The 21,592-nt window shown below is 41.3% G+C and overlaps 1 protein-coding gene across 1 annotated transcript in view; it reads right to left on the reverse strand.

The window, feature by feature from the left end:
* The window catches only part of EXOC4 (exocyst complex component 4), a 510,603-nt gene that overhangs the window by 409,340 nt on the left and 79,671 nt on the right, over nt 1–21,592 (reverse strand). Inside the window, exon 7 of the mRNA XM_089527458.1 lies at nt 6,690–6,867. Within this exon, the coding sequence (XP_089383584.1) occupies nt 6,690–6,867 (178 nt within the window). The remainder of the gene's footprint in view (nt 1–6,689; nt 6,868–21,592) is intronic.

Raw genomic sequence — 21,592 nt, forward strand, 5'->3', positions numbered from 1 at the left:
GGATTTCCCAACTGAGTCTTCATAGCAGGTGTACCTCCTCTCTTGACCTCCTTCTCAACACGCACTTTCCTTGCTCTTGTACACAGCATGGGCAACTATGGTAACTTTTGAATCAAATAGTTTACCCAAACAACCCAAGTTTCTCTGCCAAATAGGTGAGTCAGGCCCTGCATGGACTCCAGCCCCACTACTTGAGATCAAGAGGAGGGTTCCATATAGTTTGACATTCTGAGCCAGATGAAGGAACTACACTTGGTTCTTCCTCATAAAGAATGTGAAACAAAGCCACTGGCTGAAGCAATTATTAACCTAAACATCAGGAAGATGTAGAGCACATTACAGAAATCTAAATGAGAGGTTACCAGTGTCAGGGATGATGGGAGTTGTAGCTCTTCACCTCTGGCTCGAACTCACCACCTTGTTACGCACCGGCGCTGACCAGTTTTGGCCAGTGGTTAAAGTTTTGCTCTAAAGCAGCAGAGTTACAGAGAATAGGCTGAAGACCCTGACAAACTCTCCAAGCCTTCTCACTCTTGCTTCCACAGAAGTCTTCCCACTTCTTCAGGATCCAGCTGGCTCTTGTATCTTCACTCAAGACACCAGACAACTCAGTAGTCTTATATAAAAGATCTACTTTATTCTACTATATACAGCTCCAAAACTATCCAACACAACTCCAATACTACTACTACCCACTACTACCCACAAAATACATTGGGATTCATAGCAATTATTATAGCCATTGGAAAACACCACCCACTCTTGTCAGTTTCCACCCAGTGGGCGTGTACAACCATTTTCATTGGTTCTCTTGGGTCATCCCATAATTAATGATTTCATCATCTCACCTTGTCCACTTTAACAATTCTCAGGTGTGTTCAATTATCCACTTTGCATTTCTGTCCTTGGCATTTAGGACTTGTTAATTACATTACCTTTTACACCTGTGTGGCTTCTAATTGCTTTTTGCTGAGTCATCCTGACTCTCACATACATGTTTTATTTCTTTCACTGTATATCCCATGTTGCTTTTTCCTTAACAACCAGTGCATGTACTACTGTTTCAAGGTCCCTCTGAGCCAGGTAGGGACGCAGTTGGCATATCAGCCGTAGCTGATACCATGCACTCCTGGCTATTGCCTCCACCTGAGATGTCAACTGTAGAGACGAGTAGAGCACTCCCAACTGCAGATTTCATTCTTCAGGGAAGTGTGACCCCGTCAAGGATGGGTTGGCAGATCTCTCCCCCCCCCCCCCGGACCAGGGGCACCTATCACGAGCACCTCTGTTTTCTCTGGATTCTGCTTGAGTTTGTTTTCCCTCATCCAGCCCATTACAGACTCAAGGCTCTATGCAAGCTACAGGAAAAGAGATTACACCTCAACATTAGGAGAAACATCCTGACAGTAAGAGCTGTTTGTCAGTGGGACACACTTCCTCAGAGTGGTGGAGTCTCTTTCCTTGGAGGTCTTTAAACAGAGGCTGGATGGCCATCTGTTGGGTATGCTTTGATTGTGAGTTCCTGCATGGAAGGGGGTTGGACTGCCCTTGTAGTCTCTTCCAACTCTATGATTCTATGATTCTATAATAGTAATAATAATAATAAACACTCCTACCACCACAATATATATGTCCCTCTAGACCTCCATATCAGTGCTTCACACTCCTAGAGCTTATTCCTCATTGGCATCAGATATCCCTAATATTGTTGCTTTCCAGTGGGCCAACTTTATCTATGTTAACTTTTCTTATTCTCCCAGGTATTTTGATGCTTCACGGAAATGTCAAAAAATGAAGGTGGAGTCAGGGAGAGGAAAGGAAGTAAAAACTACAATTCCTTGGCTTTAGAAATGTAAGAGCCCTAGTAACTACTACCACAGAGCTGTAACTAATTTTGGTATTTTCTCTCATTACTAACAAACTAAAATGTGAAGCCTAGTAGACAGCCTGTTCCCTTCTATATACGCACTAAAGACAAAACATGTTCAGGCTCATTTCACATTTTATGTACAACAAATCTGAGTTTGCCATCATGTGAACAATCCACAGGGAGATGCAGTTAACTCTGGTTCCCTGACAAGTATATCTATTATTCTCCATGTATTGATCACTTTCATGCTGCACATGTAAAGCATGCCTTTGGTAGAAAGCAAAACAATATGATATGCAGAAACCCTACAGTGCTCAAAATGGAATTGGCCAGTTCTGGTAAGAATCTTGCCCAGCTCTGTTCAATCCTTCTTCCCAGAGTGCTGCATGAAATGGCAACACTTTCTACAACTTGGTATGTAAAGATTTCAGAGAAGCATCTTAATTTGTGCCAGACGAGCCTGCAACTCCATTAATCATATTATTCTGAAGCAGCTTATCCATGCTATTACATCTTTAACTGGAGGTGTCTTATTGTTCTTTTCAATCAAATATTTAGTACTGCAGTAATTATGCTCTCAACGAACTGCTAAATTAAAGAACTAAATTAGCGGCATGCCTAAAATGTCATGGGAAAAAATCTAATATCTCTGTTACTAGAGAGCATGGAAGGAGAAATTCAGGAACCCTGGCTAAGAGATAAAGAAAGTAACAGAATGGAGCTGCAGGGGAAGTATGCAGAACCAAACAAGTGATCCAGGGTAAAACTCATTGCAAATAGAAAAGGTTATATTAGATAACACTGTTTCTCTTCCTTATGCCCAACACACACATATACACACAGTAATTACTTCTGCACTTGGTGGCACAACGGCTGGCTACAAAATACAGCATTTGCTATACAACAGACCTAAACTTAGCTAAGCGCCATATCCAAGTAAAATCGCAAATAACAAGTGATTCCCCATAAGCTCTTGATTTCAATTAATTGCACATTGAGAATAAGGCAAAAGGACACACAGTTTTTGCAAAAAGGAGCAAAAATGAAGAAGACTGTGAGACACTCATAGAAGTAATTATCTACATTAGAGGTAGGGAAAATTCAAGACATGTTAAGATACAAATGAGGAAGTAGGCTCAAGTCTATGAAAGCTCATGCTACCAGCTTCTTTCTTTCCGTTAGTCTCAAAGGTGCTACAAGATCCTTTTGCATAGAGGTAGGGAAAGTACAACCTGTAAGCTGCATACTGTCCCATGGGGTAGGTTTTGTGGTTTCAGGGCTCACTACACAAAAATATTTTGCACCCAAATGCTCCCAGGAGTGTGGAAAGCAGTTGTGACATGTACTCTCCCTCAGCTCAGGACTATATTCCTTATAGGAAATGACCTGGAAGTTTTTTTGGGGGGAGGGCAGTCAAAGACAAAAATAATTTTCAAAAAAATAAATCAGTGGTGGTATGGTGGTCAAAGATTCCTTGGGAAAGCCAATGTACTAACAGTTGCCCAACCCTGACCTTGGTTGGTCTCTTTCCCCATCTCCATCTCAATATATGTCTCTCTCTTGATCTAATATTCTTTTTCCCCTTTAGCTGTTAGCTCTTCAGTTAAACCCTTCCCCATTTATCTGGTTTAAAGATTTTCTAATGTTCCTTCACTATTCAAATTCCCCACCCATTTTTTTTAAAATTCAATAAATAGTTGCAAAAATACATTGGGTATTAATAGGTCGAGAGATTTCACTTGCAACATGCCATCTCTATGCTGAAGGAACACATCCACGAGGTAAAGCACACAGCATACCGTGTAGGCGTGATTACACTAATCTTGACAATTGCTTCTTCACCCATTTTCTGCCCACTACTTCCATCTGCTCACAAATGCATCAACACATCAATGTTTGGGAAAGATTCAGACACCCACAAAACCAATCCCACCTGTCAGAATCATGTTTTATAGTGCTCTCTTTTCAAAAGTGTTAAGGTAACCCTCAAATTATGAGTGCTCAAGATGCAGCCGCTGACAATTCAGCAATGTAATGTAATTTTTAAAAACAGTCATTCAGTTAGCTCCTAGAAATGGCAAGGTACTGCAAGGGCATCTCTGGCCTGAGCATACTCTATGGGCAGCTATCACAGGCAACATTTAGTAGGTGAACACTCAGCATTCCTAAGTCTGAACAATTAGCAAATAATTTCTAGGACCTGAAAACATGGTGAATTGAGCAATCAGCTACCAGGCAAATATTGTCAATCCATATTCATTACTGAAAACATTGCTACTGTCCAGATATTTTGGACTTCAACTCTCCAAATGCTGGATCATTGGCCATGCTTGTTAATGTATTGAAGGTGAAAATGTTCAGATGTGGCAATGGTTGCAGAAGCCTAAATTGGCTACAGCTGGAGTCCAGAGCAGCAGCCGGATGCTCAAGGTCAACTGAGCAGGACTAAATGTAAATATGCTATGTCTTCAGTCTGAAGAGGGATTGGTGTCTATGGTGCAACTTGTATAGGAAGAGGCTGGGCTTAGTGGTCGCCTCATGGTAATTCTGTATATAAGCAAAAACGCTGTGCTGTGGGATTGTGGGAGATTGAGATAGTGTGGTGTGTCGGTTGGTAAGAGATTTTGTATAGTGGCGATTAGCTCGTGTTATTTGAAACAAAGCAATAAAGCCCTCTTAGGAGTGAACTGCTGGAGAGTGATTCTTTGATCTAGCAGCTGTTTCTCCAGGCATTTTTCCAAGCAAGCCGAAAGCTTGTGTTTGGAGCTTCGCTCTGTTCCTGTGTTGGAGAGATAGCCAACATCTTCATCCATCAGCCACCGGACTGGAATCACTGGCAAGATTCATCACACAAATATCAATAATGCTGACTTAGGCTTCTGAGGGTAGGTAGACCAAAATATTTACAGAATCCAAAATGGAGGACCGTTATTCTAAACCACTCTTAGAATCCATATTTTCCACTGTCTTCAAAAGGTTTTCTGCCACATCTCTGGGAAGCTCACTTTCCCAGTGGAAAATACTCTGGTCATGGTTACTTTGGTGGTCCCAGCTCTTACCAGCTATGACAACAGCTTGAAAAGTTTGAGTCATGTTTCCTCCAGAACCTGTGTGCTATTGCTGCTATTGTTTGTACAAGAATGAACGCTGCTATTCCTAGAATAATGTAAGCAAAGAATAAATCCCTTAATCTAAATGGGTCCAACCTAACACTGTCCCTGATATGCACTTTTTCTGCTGAGAAAAGCTTTGCCACTGGATTCGGCTCAAGTTAGTCCACAGTAGCTCAAGTTAAAAATTAAAAACATGTGGTATACAGGAGCCAACTCACAATATCCAACTCCCTGAGCTCCCATTATCAAACCCACTTCATCTTTTGAGGGCTATTGACCAGCTGTTCATGAAAGGAGCATGAACAATGACACCAATGTGGGATAAGACCCACTGAGACAAGCTGGGTTTTTTTTATCCCTTTGTCATCCTGGATTGTCTATGCAATGATATTTAGAAAGAAACTAGCCAAGAGCATAATACAACAACTCCATATGAAACACGGTGGGAAAGAGCCAAGATCAATTCTCTGCTGGAAATCCCAGCATGAAACTATCCAGCAGCTAAAACTAAGGCATGATGATGGGCAGAGACAGGCGTTTTAAAGCAGAAGCAGTTTTGCAAATGACAAGGTGGTCCCAACTTTAAGTACAGGCTGGCCAGAAAGCTGCTGATGCAGCAAGGGAATATGCTGAGGGTGTTAAAAGACGCAGGACCTTGGTAAGCTTTAAACAAAACCCCTACATATTCTAAACAACGTTTCTGAAAGGCACACAAAAGCCTTCGTGTTCAGAATGCCAACCCTTACAGCACTGTCAAGGACAGCTTTGTACACTGAGACTCAGGCAAACCTGGAAGCAAATTTACAGCTGCTCTTTTGTGCCTATTATACCACGTTTATGGAACATAAATCATGCCACATGAGGCAACAAAGAGCATTATCCAAACACCTCATCAAAAGATGGCACTGAAGACTCATTTGACTCTTAGCAAACAAAGGCTTCAGCTCCTATTGGGTCACTCTACAGATGGCTGACCCAATGGGATGGGCATGATGTGAAGCCCAGAAGGCTGTACCATGCAATATTTGAATTTTGGCTTTTCCAATGGTCATTAGTGCACCATAACACTAATGAAAATAATGAAAATAATGATATGTGACTCCCAGTCACCATTCAGGTTCTAAGACCCCCAAAATGGGGGCAGGGTGTTGTGTCAGTAGGAATTTCCAGGGCTGAATGTGGACTGTGCACTTCCCACTCCTGCTGTAGATCAAATGTGGCTCCATGCTGGGGTTTAGCATAGTATTTAGGAGGATTACAATAGAGGGGTCATTTGACTGTCTTGTTTTCTCTTGCTTGTTAACTTAACCTGAGTTAACAAGGCCTGTGTCCTAAGAACTGGTAATGATCAGCAGCTTGCAATGACATGTTTTGATAGTGACTAGAAAGATAAATAATTATCATAATCTGAAAATGTTACAGTTTATGAAAAATATGAAAATGTCCTACAGTCTAAGAAGATAATCTGAATTGTCTCTAAAAATATTCTAATTTAAACATTCCCAGTCAGCAATGTGCATCACAGTGACCTGTTCTGAATATATCTGGGGTCCTTCTTTGTGTTCTTTCTATACTACATTTTGAGTGAAGGCAGAGTGATCTTACTTTTCAGTCTTCCCATGAGAGTAACATTAGACAGGTTAAAAGAGATCCCAGACTTCCAAAACCTGTGCTTTTAGATGTGTGCACCTGTCTGTGCTGCTTACCTGCAAGACATCCTGGATCTTTACCCACACATCCGCCATATCATATAACTTGATATCGCCATCATATTGACTGGAAGGAGAAGCCACGGTCTGCTGAAGATGCCCCAGGACAACAGCATGAGCAGCAGCAACAGCATTGAATTTGTCAAAGAGAAGTTCCAGAAGTTCCAGAAGTAACCTAAAAACAATTTTGAGGAGCCAAAAACAAGTCCATCACTTAACACTGTATGCATTCTGAACGTACAAATTTAACAGACCATTTCATAACCTCACGATTAGTACAAATGACAAGGGGCCAGATGAGTCAGAAGAGGGGAAAGTCATGTGGAGAGAGAAATTCAGTGGCACAATTCTCTTTTGGTTTGCTATGCAATGCTCCAACACATGTACTCTATAATAGTGAAGCCCTTCGTATTGTATGCTACCAACTACATCACAGACCCTGCCAACTCATGACTGAGTTATTTTTATGAGGCAAAATAAACACAACTCCTGAACCTCTGACTGAAGAACATGCATGAACACACACACTCACACTCCCTAATACAGAAGTTGCCCACCTGTAAGCAAAGATCTCCAAAGAACCAATTACAATGAGTTCCTCTGAATAAAGCACCATCCTCCATCTAAATATTTGCCAACAGGAACTGATCTGGAAAAAAACTTGAGGTTCTGTGTACTACTAAAGTGTTCAGCATCTGTTCTTACATGGAATTGATAGACTTCTAGAAATTTTGAAGCTGCTCTTCTTTCCCCTTTTCTACCCTATCCCTTGTATCTAGAAATTTTGGGAGCAACTGAACAATTTAAACAAAGGAAATATTTAATCAGATCTTAAGTTACTTTGCTAATTGGAGAATACAGCATGCTTTATTTGTTTACTTATGTATTTGATTTGGATCCCATTTTTCTTTCAAAAATGAGAGACAAGGTAGCTCATAACAGAATTAAAAAAGAGATACAAAAGAAAAGAAATCAGAGTAAATTAAAATATTAATCTACAATGAAATTACTATTAAAACCCAGTCAAATTAAAAGTAATTTTAAAAGTGTATATATACAACAGACTGTCCCCCCATTAAAAGCCACATCCTAGGCAGCTGGTCTGTTACCAAAAACCTACTTGATTAAAAGGGTCTTTGCATGCTGGAGAAAGGAGAACATGGGAGGAAGCAGTCTATTCTCGCTTAGAAGGGATTTTTAGAGTCTGGGAGCAGTCACAGAGAAAGTCACCAAACATGCTTCTTGAAGGTAGTCTGACCAACAGAAGTATTTCTCCTGAAATTCTTAAAGCCCACGCAGAAAGGCAATAATGGGAAAATACACTCCTTCAGAGAGTCTGGACACCAGCCATACAAATCCCTGCTACTCAACATGACTGTCCATGGACCATTGTCAGCCCATGAAAAATCAGCTGCCAGTCTGTGGAAGTTTCCAAGGATAGAAAACAAACGAACAAGCAAGCAAGCAAATGGTTATAGCCAATGGACACAAATACTGTATGGTACTGGTCCTTGGAACATTATGGGGGGAAACTGCTGGTCCCCTAAACCAGATAGCATAAAGAGGATTTGTGAATATCACATTGTGAATCATCTGGAACATAAAATTGTTCTCTTTGGTATGTTTATGAAGAGTTAAAAATATGAAAGCCCTAGATGTCATAAAACAATTGAAAACATTTATTGTTCTATTGGAGGTATTCAAGCATACTTTAAAACACTGAATTAAGGCTAAAGCTCTCAGCCTGACTAGTGCATGTGTGAATCCTATGTAGATGCAAGATATAAATTAATATGTTAACACTACTAGTTTGAAAAATTAGGTGAGTTGATAACAGAAAATATCTACTGTAAGTTGGGGAGGGGGGTAATCCTCTACATATTGGCTAGTTTGTCCAGAAATAGAAGACACAATACAAAATCCTAGCAGGCTTGTTTATCAGATGAAACTTGAGTGTAACACACCACAGTCACGTTTTTCCTTTGCCATCCCAAATGTATAGTGGGCAAGAAAAAACTTGAATTCTGTGATGGCTAATTTTCTTCCATAAATTATTTTGCTTAAGGTAAACATTACGATTGATGCTTGGCATAGCATTCCATGTGTTGAAGATTTGGAAAATACCCTATTTTAGAGTAACAAATTCCAAATTTGCAATAAACTGTTGCATGCTTTCAGTCTAACAGATTTCAACATTAAGGACTACCAACAAATTAGTTAAATGTTTTCATAAGAATCATGAACTCTTCGGAAATGAATCATCATCATACACAACTTTAGTCATATTAAATCTATACTATGACAAATACATCAACAATATTTGCCCTTCAACATAGTATAATTTCAAACTCTTTTAAACGTTCAATTAACTTTCTGGAAAATCATCTTCTTTTCTCTGTCTTTTTTTTTTTAATTATTATTTCCATGGCCTTCTGAGAACTAAAGGTTGGTAGCTGCTGTTGTTGTTGTTGTTGTTGTTGTTGTTATTATTATTATTATTATTATGAACCTTTATTTATAAAGCGCTGTAAATTTACACAGGGCTGTACATACAATCTTTTTAATTGGACGGTTCCCTGCCCTCAGGCTTACAATCTAAAAAGACAAGACACAAAAGGAGAAGGGAGTGGTGGTGGGGAAGGGGCCTCTCTAGTAGGATAATACATATAAAATACATAGCAATACAGGAAATGATTCAATAAAACAGGCAACAAAAGAACAACAAAAAGCAAGTGACAATTATGCAATGCCTGGGAACGCTTCTCTGAACAGGATGGTCTTCAACTCCGTTTTGAAGCTGGTTAAGGAAGTGATGGCTCTTGCTTGCGGGGGAAGAAGGTTCCAGGAGTGAGGGGCAGCGAGTGAAAATGGGTGAATCCGAGATGGGGCAGAGGAAATCCTGGGCTGGGACAGCAGACCTTGACTACCAGAACGGAGGGCCCTAGTGGGAAGGTGAGGAGAAAGAAGGTCTGATAAGTAAGGAGGGGCCAGCCCATGGAGGGCTTTAAACATCAACAGCAGGAGCTTACAGTGGTACCCCGGGATACGAACGCACCGCGTTACGAAATTTCCAGGGTACGAAAATCTTAGATTTAAAAAAACTGTTCCGGGTTGCGAAGATTTTTTCGGCTTACGAACATTTTTTCGGCGCGTTTCGGCACGAAATTCAAAAGCCGCCGCTAGCCGCTAGCGGCTTTCCAGCGGCTTTTCGGGGCTTTTCGGGTTGCGAAATGTATCGGGTTACGAACGGCGCCGCGGAACGAATTAAATTCGTAACCCGAGGGAGCACTGTATACTGAATACGAAAAGGGAGGGGGAGCCAGTGAAGGGATGCCAACACAGGAGAGATGTGGTTAGAGCGGTGGGTGGAAGTGATAATGCGTGCAGCTGAATGCTGGACAGAGATTAAAGGACGGAGGTGAGAAAGAGGAAGCCCGGCCAGGAGGATGTTACAGTAATCAAGTTGTGAGATCACTAGGGCATGGACCAGGATCTTGGCAGTAGAGGCAGAGAGATATGGTCGGATTTTGGCAATGTTGTATAAAAAGAATCTACAAGCCTTGGCTGTGGTCTGGATCTGAGGGGTACACGACAGAGACAGTGTGCCTTCAAGTAATCTCCAACTTTTGGAGACCCTAAGGCAATCAGAAGGTTTTCTTGGCAAAATTTGTTCAGAGGAGATTTCCCCTTGCTTTCCTCTCAGGCTGAGAAAGTAAGACTTCACAAAAGTCACCCACAGAGTTTCCAAAGCTCAGCAGTAATTTGAAACCTGGCCTCCCAAATCCTAGTCCAATACTCAAACCACAACACTTCACTACCTTTTCTAAAGTCTGCACATATTCAAGTAAGTTTCCTTGCTCTCTCACAAGTTTAGGTACTTCCAAGCCCAGATCACTTTTTTTCACATTTTGGAGTAAGTGTTGTGCATGTGTGATAATGGGGCTTCTCCCATTATCTGGTCTCAACATCTTAGGGGATAGTCCGGCCCTCCAAGAAACAAAGGATTAAGGATGTGATGAGGTTAAGTTACATTCATTTGAGCCAATATCCCTGATGAGTCATCAATATCATGAGAGACAACTAACCAGATGAGAGGACCCGTTGCAAAAGTTTCCAGATGTTCCCCATCAGAGGTTATAAAAGCCTCAGGAGAGAGTCTAAAAAGAAGAACAAAAGGATGCTTGGGGGCACCTCAGGAAAGCTGGTTGAAACTAGACAAAAGTGTCTAGCCCAATGAACATACAAGAATCATGATTTCAACTATCTATGAGTAGAATAGGAGAGTGCATTAGCCAGTTGTGCCAGAGACTGTTGATTATTCTTACTGACTTGACTGGAGACAATCCAGACTAATCTGTAATTTGTAACTTTCCTAAATTTGCCTAAAGGGAAGGTGCCCTTCATGAAGAAAGACAAATGCTAATACTTTTGCTAATGTAAATTTCTTGCTTAGAATAAATGCCTTCCTTTTCAAAGTAGTTCTTTCACACACACACTCCTTCCACATGCCTTTTGCTAGGCTTCATCTTCTCACCAGGGTTTGTGGGGGGAAGCAAAGTATCTGCAGCATCACAGGGGGAAACTAAAGTGCAGAAGAATCCCAGAAACATTTCACTGCATTGCTGTACAAGGAGAATTCAAATCAATCGGTGGTAGCAGTTAGATAGGTGCTCTCTGAAGGTCCCATTCTGCTCAGCACAAGCAGGAAGAAGGGATCTCAGAGGGATCACAACATGTAACAGATCCTTGCCTAAATCCAAAAACTGTTGTACATGATAATTGGAAAAACTGTTTCTCAGAGCAGCTATGACGTTATTTTAAAAACCTGTTGCAAGGAACATTTGAAATGCTGCACTGGAGGAAAATTCAGCAGATAGCACGGACCACCAAAAACACAAATACAATTGGCCCTCCATATTCACAGATTCACTATCCATGGATTTATCCATCTGTGGGTTGAAAATATTCCAAAAGGCATAAATTTCAAAAAGTAGACCTGGACTCTGTTATTTTATATAAGGGACACCCTTTCACTATATCACTGTATTTAATGGGATTTGAGGATTCATGGATTTTAGTATCCACAAGGGGCCATGGAACCAAACCCCAGTGGATACCAAAGGCCAACTGTAAGAGGGTCTGAAAATAAATCAGGCTCCAACTCTCCCTAGAAGCCAAGTTGACTACACTGAGATTATCATACTTTGGACACATTATGAGACAACATGAATTGTTGGGAAAGATGATAAAGAAAAGGTTAAGAGGTGATATGATAGCCCTGTCTAAATATTTAAAGGGATGTCATAGTGAGGAGGGAGCTAACTTGTTTTCTGCTGCTCCAGAGACTAGGACCCAGAGCAATGGATGCAAGCTACAGGAAAAGAGATTCCATCTCAACATTAGTAAGAACTTTGTGACAGTAAGGGCTGTTTGATAGTGGAACACACTCCCTCAGAGAGTGGTGGAGTCTCCTTCCCCAGAAGTCTTTAAACAGAGGCTGGATGGCCATCTATCGGAGATGCTTTGACTGAGAGTTCCTGCATGGCAGAATGGGGTTGGACTGGATGGCCCTTGTGGTGGCTTCCAACTCTATGATTCTATGACTCTATAATGCTTAGTAAAGTCCAAGACAGTAGGAAAAGAGGAAGACTGCATTACAGTTGGATGATTTAATAATGGATACAATGGCTCTGAGTTTGCAAAACCCAAGAACAGGGATGTTCATGACCATGGCTCATGGAGGTCTTTCATTTACAGGCTCACCATTAGACAAACTGACATCTAACAACAACAGCAACAACAGTAAAACATTTCACTCGTTCTAAGAGCTAAAGTAGGTCATCAAAGTTGTTCTAATGTCCATACATAGGTTTTCTTTTATCATTTATGTTTAAATATGGGTTTGTATTTTTATTATGTCATGTGTGCAGTTACACCTCTGTTTTCCAAATGCTGTACACAAGTTTATACTCCACAGAACATTAAAATAAACTGAAATCAATATTGAACTTTCTTCGCTTTTTCTTGTGTTTTTCCACTGCTTTATTGGGAAAAGGATTCCACATTTTGTTATCTCTAGCTGTGCACACACCTGATACGGTAACTGTTGTGGATTGGATTTATTAAGAGTCAACATTGAGAGGATATAATGTTATTTCAACAGAACTGCAGAATATTTCTTTGTATTCTAATATTGTATATTTTGAGCAATTTTTGGAGAAGGGGCTTAAAGCCACATGCAGAAAACCAGAAACCTGAAATCTCAAGGCTCATCAACTATACCAATTATCAAGATTTTACTATTATACATCAGATGTTTATTGCTATATTATCATCAAAATGTCTTTCTAATTAGGTGTCCCTATGCCTTTTTAACAGCCCAATTATTGTAATTAATGTACCATGGCAAAACCTATAACTATTTTGTGGTCAGGCACCCACTTGCCACATTGGAAATTTAACATTACTTAGAAAATAGAACATTTCCAATGTCTAATGCTGTTTACTTTGTTAAGCAGGCAAATGGAAACTTACAAAAACAGTTTTGGCATCAATGGAATGGCAATGGAGCGGCAGATAACAACTTTACTTTAACATTATATGGCTAATTATGCATTAATAACATAAGCTAGTTTGAGTACTTGCAGACATGATTTGATTCTTAGGGAACTGCCCTAGACAGTGTAAGAAAGAAAATATCCAGCAACTCATTGAATAGGGTAAACATTTTTAGGCTGCATCAATAAAACTATATTGTCTAGATCAAGGGAAGTAATAGTTCCACTCTATTCTGCTTTGTTTAGGCCTCACCTGCAATACTGTATCCAGTTTTCGGCACCACAATTCAAAAAGGATGTGGAGAAACTGGAGCCATGTGTCCAGAGGAGGGCGACCAAAATGGTGAAGGGTCTTGGAAACCATGCCCTATGACAGTGATGGTGAACCTTTTAGAGCCCAAGTGCCCAAACTGCAACCCAAAACACACTTATTAATTGCAAGGTGCCATGTCCCTCTGGCTTTCTAGTAACAAACTCTGGCAAACTCTGTGCTGGGGAAACGGCACATGTGCCCACAGAAAGGGCTCTGAGTGCCACCTCTGGCACACGTGCCATAGGTTCACCATCACTGCCCTATGAGGAACGACTTAGGGAACTGGGGATGTTTAGCCTGGAGAAAAGAAGGTTAAGGGGTCATATGACAGCCCTGTTTAAATATTTGAAGAGATGTCATATTGAGGAGGGAGCTAGCTTGTTTTCTGCTGCTCCAGAGACTAGGACCCGGAGCAATGGATGCAAGCTGAAGGAAAAGAGATTCCACCTCAACATTAGGAAGATCTTCCTGACAGTAAGGGCTATTCGACAGTGGAACACACTCCCTCAGAGTGTAAGGAATCTCCTTCTTTGGAGGTCTTTGTATCTGTCAGAGATACTTTGACTATGACTTCCTGCATGGCAGGGGGTTGGACTGGATGGCCCTTGTGGTCTCTTCCAACTCTATGATTCTATTATTCTCTTCTATAGGGTTTCAGAATTCAAACATATTATGAACATCCATATCATGCCTTGGTGAGGGTTTCTGTGGAATACATATTGAGAGTTGCTACAGCAAAAAAGGGAAGTTGCAAGTGTTTAGAATCTTATAATCATGGAGTTGAAAGAGACCTCAGGGGCTGTCCAGTTCAACAACATTCTGCCATGCAGAAAGACACAGTCAAAGTACTCTCGACAGATGGCAATCCAGCCTCTGCTTAAAAACCTCCAAAGAAGGATATTCCACTTGTCTCCAAGGCAGTGTCTTCCAATGGCACACAGCTCTTATGGTCAGGATGTTTTTCCTAATGTTTAGTTGGAATCTCTCTTCTTGTAAGCTTGAATCCATTGCTCCGCGTTTCAGTCTCTGAAGCAGCAGAAAACAAGCGTGCTCCATCCTCAATATGACCTCCCTTCCAATATTCAGGGCTATCATGTCACCTCTTAACCTTCTCTTCTCCAAGCTAAATACACCTAGCTCCCTAAGTCTCTCCTCACAGGGCAAAGGTGCATCAGAACCACTTTATTAGCAGAAATATTATCCGTACAGCAGTTCTGTACTACCTGTGCCCATCCTCTTCCCCACATTTTGTGTACTTACTTATCTTTTTTGTGCCTTTGGCCAGGTTAATTCCAAAGGTCAATTAAATCTGCTCTTTTAGTTTATTTCCAGCCTTCAGTGGGACCTGTAGGATTTAAATCCCCTTTTATAACCTGTAAATATGTTTAAATTGATTACAGATTCTGTGAGACTTAAAGGTTAAGGCTGACAGTTATATACTATAGAGATGCTGGAGGCCTACCTACTAGGGCCTATTTTTGTACTACTGTTGGGAGAGCAGAGGTCTTGAGCATGCTAAAGCTGAGCACAGCTTAGGAAGTGAAATAAGGGCGGGTTACATACCGCCATTAAAGTATGTGCAGAGCACGAACTAGGGTTAGGGAGGTGCGGGGCTTCCGCACCTCCCTAACCCTAATACGTGCTCTGCGTGTAAAAAATGATGGCGGCCGTTCCAGACGGCCGCCGCCATGAGGACGTCACGGCCGCGCCGCCTCTATATGGGGCGGCGCGGACGTGACATCCTCGCTCCGCGCCAGGGCGCCTAGTGCGCCCTTAGTGCAGACCAGGAAGGAGCTTCGTTTCGGAGCTCCTTCCTGGTTTGCGTCGCCGCTTTGCGTCGCTGGGCACAGCCTTCAGACGGCTGCGCCCAGCGAAGCAAGGGAGAAAGGGGCCAAGCGGCCCCGTTCTCCTTCTCCCCGCCGCCGTGGGGTGTCTTTGGGGCTTCAAGCCCCAAGGACACCCCTTTTCAGGCTGTGGGGAAGCGGCATTTTGCCACTTCCCCGCAGCCTGAAAAGCGGCGGATCGGGGCCTCAGCGGCTGCCATTCTGGCAGCTGAGGCCCCGATACACTGGAGAAAGGGGCGGGTACAGCCCGCCCCAAATGGGCGGTCTGTAACCCGCCAAGGTGCACAGTAACTAGGGCCCAAATACAGTATATAAACAAGGCATCTACAGTTTCACCTCAGATTCCAACATCGTATGACATGTGGTATACATACTTTAAGGTGAAAGAGATACTGGCTTGGCAAGATCAAACTAAGTAAAAACAAGTATCCACAAGAAAAAAGGTCACTTTACCAGGAACAGATGGGCAAAACAACAATCAGACTTTAGCATAATTTAATGTCATCATAATTCCATTTGGATGGGGAACTCAGAACTGTTAAAAAACATCATTTGAGAAGCACAGAATATTATCTCTATGACTATAGCTTGACTGCTGATATTTGAATGAAGTCATCAGCAGTGATTCATACATGCTGCCATAGTCATTTGCAACATTTTCTAAATCAGACTAGGAGACCACCCAATGTTAACAATGAAATGCAGCTTTACTTCTGAAACTGTTCTATCATACCTTTGGTATTACAGTACCACAAAGGTTTAGGATCTGGATGTCTCTCACTCTCACTTTTTCCAGTTTAAATGAATACATTTAAATTAAATTGGGTATGTTATGACTTTGGATGCTCAGATAGATGCAGATGCCAAAGCGATCAAGAGTATGTGCACAACATTTGCTGGCCATTACAAATATTCCTGCACTGTGGCGTCACATTGGTCCTTTATTACCTTTGCAAGTATATCAACTATCCATGTTTAACACTCCATGGGTGCCACCAGCTTAGCTGTCTTAAGGCCAAAGCATGTTGTTAGAGAAGGAAGCATAAACTACACCATTTTCTATTTGGGAGTAACAGGAACCCCCTGACTTTACTCTTGATATTTGCCAGTGATTCCAGTCCGGTGGCAAATAGATGAAGAAGTCGGCTATCTCTCCAACACAGGAACAGAGCGAAGCTCCAAACACAAGCTTTCGGCTTGCTTGGAAAAATGCCTGGAGAAACAGCTGCTAGATCAAAGAATCACTCTCCAGCAGTTCACTCCTAAGAGGGCTTTATTGCTTTGTTTCAAATAACACGAGCTAATCGCCACTATACAAAATCTCTTACCAACCGACACACCACACTATCTCAATCTCCCACAATCCCACAGCACAGCGTTTTTGCTTATATACAGAATTACCATGAGGCGACCACTAAGCCCAGCCTCTTCCTATACAAGTTGCACCATAGACACCAATCCCTCTTCAGACTGAAGACATAGCATATTTACATTTAGTCCTGCTCAGTTGACCTTGAGCATCCGGCTGCTGCTCTGGACTCCAGCTCTAGCCAATTTAGGCTTCTGCAACCATTGCCACATCTGAACATTTTCACCTTCAATACATTAACATTTACAGGTGATGGAAGGAGGAAATCCTACATAAAAGCTAGGGAGTGCTATACACAGCGTCACCTCAATTTGGAAATCCAAGCCTTAATAGTAAAATAAGAAAGCTTTAATCAGGAACTAAAGATATTCACCATAGACATGTTATCAGGACTGAAGAGCCAGTGTTGACAAAAAAAAAAGTACAGAGTCAACAGCTTTCTATTGCACTCCTAAACTACACACTCTGATTTAAAATAATTATCCAGACACTTGGCTACTATCCTCTAGTATCGCTCTTCATTCTGATCACAACCTAACCCACCCCACCCCTCGGCAGATTAATTAAAGGTAATTATGACTATTTTGATGAAATAATCTCAAATCACATTCTGACATTATGAGATAATAATAATTAAAATCTTTATTTATATTTCCCACCTCTCCCCATGGATTAAGGCAGGAGCACAAGAGCTAAAATCAGCATTACAATGCATAAATTTCACAACTCACAATTTCATACAATAACTCTGAAGTTACATCATTCCAGAAACTCTTTTAGTGAAATATCATGCTTCTCTTGCTCTCCAAGGCTGTCCTACTCTTACTTAAAAGATGAAGAACCCCTAAACCTTCTCAGCATTCTTGTAACACTTCAGATAAGAGCCTCATCTGCACTGAAGAAATAATGCAGCTTGACACTGCTTTAACTGCCATGGCTCAGTACTATGGGATTTTTGGATTTGTAGTTTTATGAGACAATTAGCCTTCTCTGTCAGGATGCTACAACAAACTATAAATTCCAGAATTCCATAGCATTGAGCCATGGCAGTTAAAGCAGTGTAAAGTTGAAGGCTTTCATGATCAGTATCCATAGTTTTTTGCGGGTTTTTCAGGCTATGTGGCCATGTTCTAGAAGAGTTTACTCCTAACTTTTCTCTGAAGATGCCAACCACAGATGCTGGTGAAACATTAGGAATAAACTCTTCTAGAACATGGCCACATAGACCGAAAAACCCACAAAAAACTATAGTTAAAGCAGTGTCAAACTGCATTAATCTGCAGTGCAGATAAGGTCAAGGTGAGCGAAAACTGTCACAGAATAGAGAGGAACCAAACAGTAAAAAGGAGTATTGCTTTCCCTTTCTCGGACACAATGGCACTTAGTTTGTTCCTTTTAAGGGGAAGTGACCTCCACAGAGCATCCATCCGCATTGATGAAGGTCCACTTGGGCAGTTTGACAGTTCAAGTTCATAGCAACACCACAAAATACAGTAAATATGTCAACAGAAAGTGACACATGCCCCAAGGCTGCTCCTCATGTTTGGGCACTAAATGGGCATAACATGATGCAATATGACTGCTGATACTTGAATGAGGTCACCAGTGGTGATTCACACACACTCCCATCATCAACATGCTGTTGCAGATCAGGCTAACTTTCCTCAGCAAAAGTTGGAAACATCACGTAACTCAATTTGACCAAACAACAAGAAGTTGCCATGGGTGGCAAAGAATTTGGTTAGCAGACTAGAATGATGATTACTCATAATTTTTAGATTGTAAGCCTGAGGGCAGGGAACCATCTACTAAAAAATAATAATAGTAATTGTAAGCCGCTCTACATCACTATAAGCAAAGTGCAGCCCTTTAGGCTGTATTTACAGCTCATGGACTCTCCAGACTCCCTTCATCACCTTCTTCTAGCCAAAAAAGGGGGGAACTGCTTAACCCAAAAGCTTGTAGGAGTAACAATTCACCTTTTAAATTGGTTACACAAGGCCCCATACTGATTAACACAGTAATACACAAACAAAACAGCCCAGCAATTTTCAAAATGAAAGTTTTGCAGAGTTGGGTTTTTGGTTTGGGAGTTGGTTGTATTGGCATAGCCAGTTAATGCAGCAATTCTCCATTTTTATATCTTTTATCCAGCTCTGACCATCCCATACTCATTTTTAAACACTGAATAAACAGTTGACCATCTTAGAGCACGTGCAGCTCATCTCCTCTCTTTGCTGTTCATCACAGATGACTACATAGATTATATCATGTAACTGGTGTACCATTCTGTTTTAAACAGTTGGCTTTCTTATGAAAGTTGCCTGGTTCATATGTCTTCATTGCAGCTGCTAACATGAACCAGTCATTCACCAGAGCCAGAAAGCAGTGGCTGGGTACCATAGAACTCAGAGACACAGCCGCATTAGTCTGAAATATGAGTATGGAAAGGGATCTTGCAGCAACTGTGTGAAGTTGTAGTGTAAGCTTTCACAATCTTGGTCTACTTTCTCAGATGTAGAGGGAGTGAACTGTTGCCTGGGAAGAGTCCTTTTAATAAGACTACATGAATAGCCATAAAAATGCAAAACTTGTGGGTATGGTGATGAGGTGACAAGTTCAGTTTTAACTACAGTCATTGAGAGACAAAGATAGGAGGAAATACATTGCCTAAAGCCAGAGTAGATGGTTGACCAACAAACAGTAGAAGGAGTTTTGGAATATAGTGTATGCAGGCAGGAAACCAGAAAGGAGATATAATAAACTGGCTTAGAATGGCCTCATGAGGCTGGGGTGTTAATCAATGTTATAATACGTCTAGTGTGCCAGGAAGCCATTGTCGATCCACAGCAGCCCTATAAATGAGAGACCTCCAAGTCTCCCTATCATCATCAGCCCTGCATAGTTCTTGCAGACGGGCCATGGCTTCCTTGACTAGATCTATCTATCTGTAATGCAGTCTTCCTCTTGTCATGCTGCCTTCCACCTTACCAAGCATTAATGTCTTTTCTAGTGAGTCCTGACTTCTCATGATAAGGCCAAAGCATTACCTGATGGCAACTAACAACAAAACATCATAAACTACTGTCCTTTCGCACTACAACCAAATAAAAAGGGAGACTGGCCTCATAAAATGGTTTTAAGACACACTAATGAACACTATGAAAGTCAACACTAAAATCACTTCCAAAAAACCAAACATGAATAAACAATAGAGCTGGGAGAACTTCAAATCAGAGTCCCAGATACAAAATAAGAAGATTGGAACCGTGTACTCCAACCACTGTACAAGGAAAGTTGCTCCACATGTATATGGCACAACTATAGTTTAAGCATCCTCTCAATGCCCCCTCTTCTGATACACAAGAAAGTTATAGGATCCTCAGCTAATTTACACAAACAGCAATCTATGTTTCTGTACTACAATCTCATGCTACAGCATAGCAGAAACTCTTTATGTTAAAAAACAAAATGTGCCATATTAGAAAAGAATGAGCTTATGTTTTATCCATTGAAGGGTCAGGCAGGTTTGCCGCCAAAGTCAACAAAGCATCAAAGCTTCTCCATCGTCAGCACAGATTTCCAGAAACAAGTTTTTGAACCTGGCATTCAAAATCACTGGCATATTCACAAGCAGAGGGGTTCTGCCACAATACCAGTTTTTCCTTTAGTAGAACTCAAGTTCACAGTGAATGCTCCTGTGTGGCCACAGGCTTATACCAAAAGGCATTTTTCTTCTTCTCCAAACATAGGTTCTACCTTAAAACAAGAAATGATTTGACCTTTCAAATACCTGGTTACATTGCAATATGGCAGACATTCCTAGCAGAGCCCACTCATGAAAATAGGGCTGTGTTAAGGAAACAGAACTGAAGCTCTTTGGAGGCCTTCCAAGCAGGCTTTGGGGGTATCAAAAGGGTACGAAAGTAACCCTGCTGAAATAGCACTGCTCAGTTTGCTCCAGTTGAAAGGATACTTGCCGCTAACAAGATGCCTGGGTTTTATCTCAACTTGGTGATAAGACCCCTTTGGGTCTGTCACTTTTTATTAGTCATTTTATTGGACAGCAATAATAATGTTGTGTTTGTAATACAGTAGCGCAGACAGACAATGTGTGCATGCCAACCACTACAGACTCAGAGCCCCAAGTCAAGACAGTGGCTCTCAGATGAGCTGAAATTCAAACCCTGCCAAGTCTTGAAGTCATAAGCCACCAGGGCCAAAAGCCCAACAGTCCTTGTTAAAAATTTAAGCAGTGTTGTCAGAAGTTCACCCTGCTCAAGTTTTAACTTACTGAAGCAGTAACGTTAACGTATTAAATTCAGCTTTCATTGGAGAAACAAAAAAACCCTTTGTGTTAACTTGACTGATTTTTTGATTTCTAGAGTAATTACTTGGCATCTGTTGAATGCGGCAATGTTCCCCCTAGAGATCGTCTGTTTTACAAACCTCACCTCTTTTCCAATAACTCCTAGGAGGAAAAGAAATCTATGCTAGTACATAGCCAGTTAATGCAGCAATTCTCCATTTTTATATCTTTTATCCAGCCCTGACCATCCCATACTCAGTTGACCATCTTAGAGCACGTGCAGCTCATCTCCTCTCTGTTAGCTGTTCATCACATATGACTACATAGATGACTGAATCACACTTGCTTTACCTTAACCAAATGTTTAAGCATTTGTTGTTGTGTGCCTTCAAGCTCTTTCCAACTTATGGCAACCCTAAGGCAAACCTATCATGCTGTTTTCTTCACAACCTTCTTCAGATGGGGTTTGCCATGGCCATCCTCTGAGGGTGAGAGTGTGTGACTTGCC

The sequence above is a fragment of the Sceloporus occidentalis genome, unplaced genomic scaffold (genome assembly GCF_023333645.1).
Source record: "Sceloporus occidentalis isolate IW3139 unplaced genomic scaffold, rSceOcc1.0.p SCAF_5, whole genome shotgun sequence".
In the NCBI taxonomy this organism is placed as follows: Eukaryota; Metazoa; Chordata; class Lepidosauria; order Squamata; family Phrynosomatidae; genus Sceloporus; species Sceloporus occidentalis.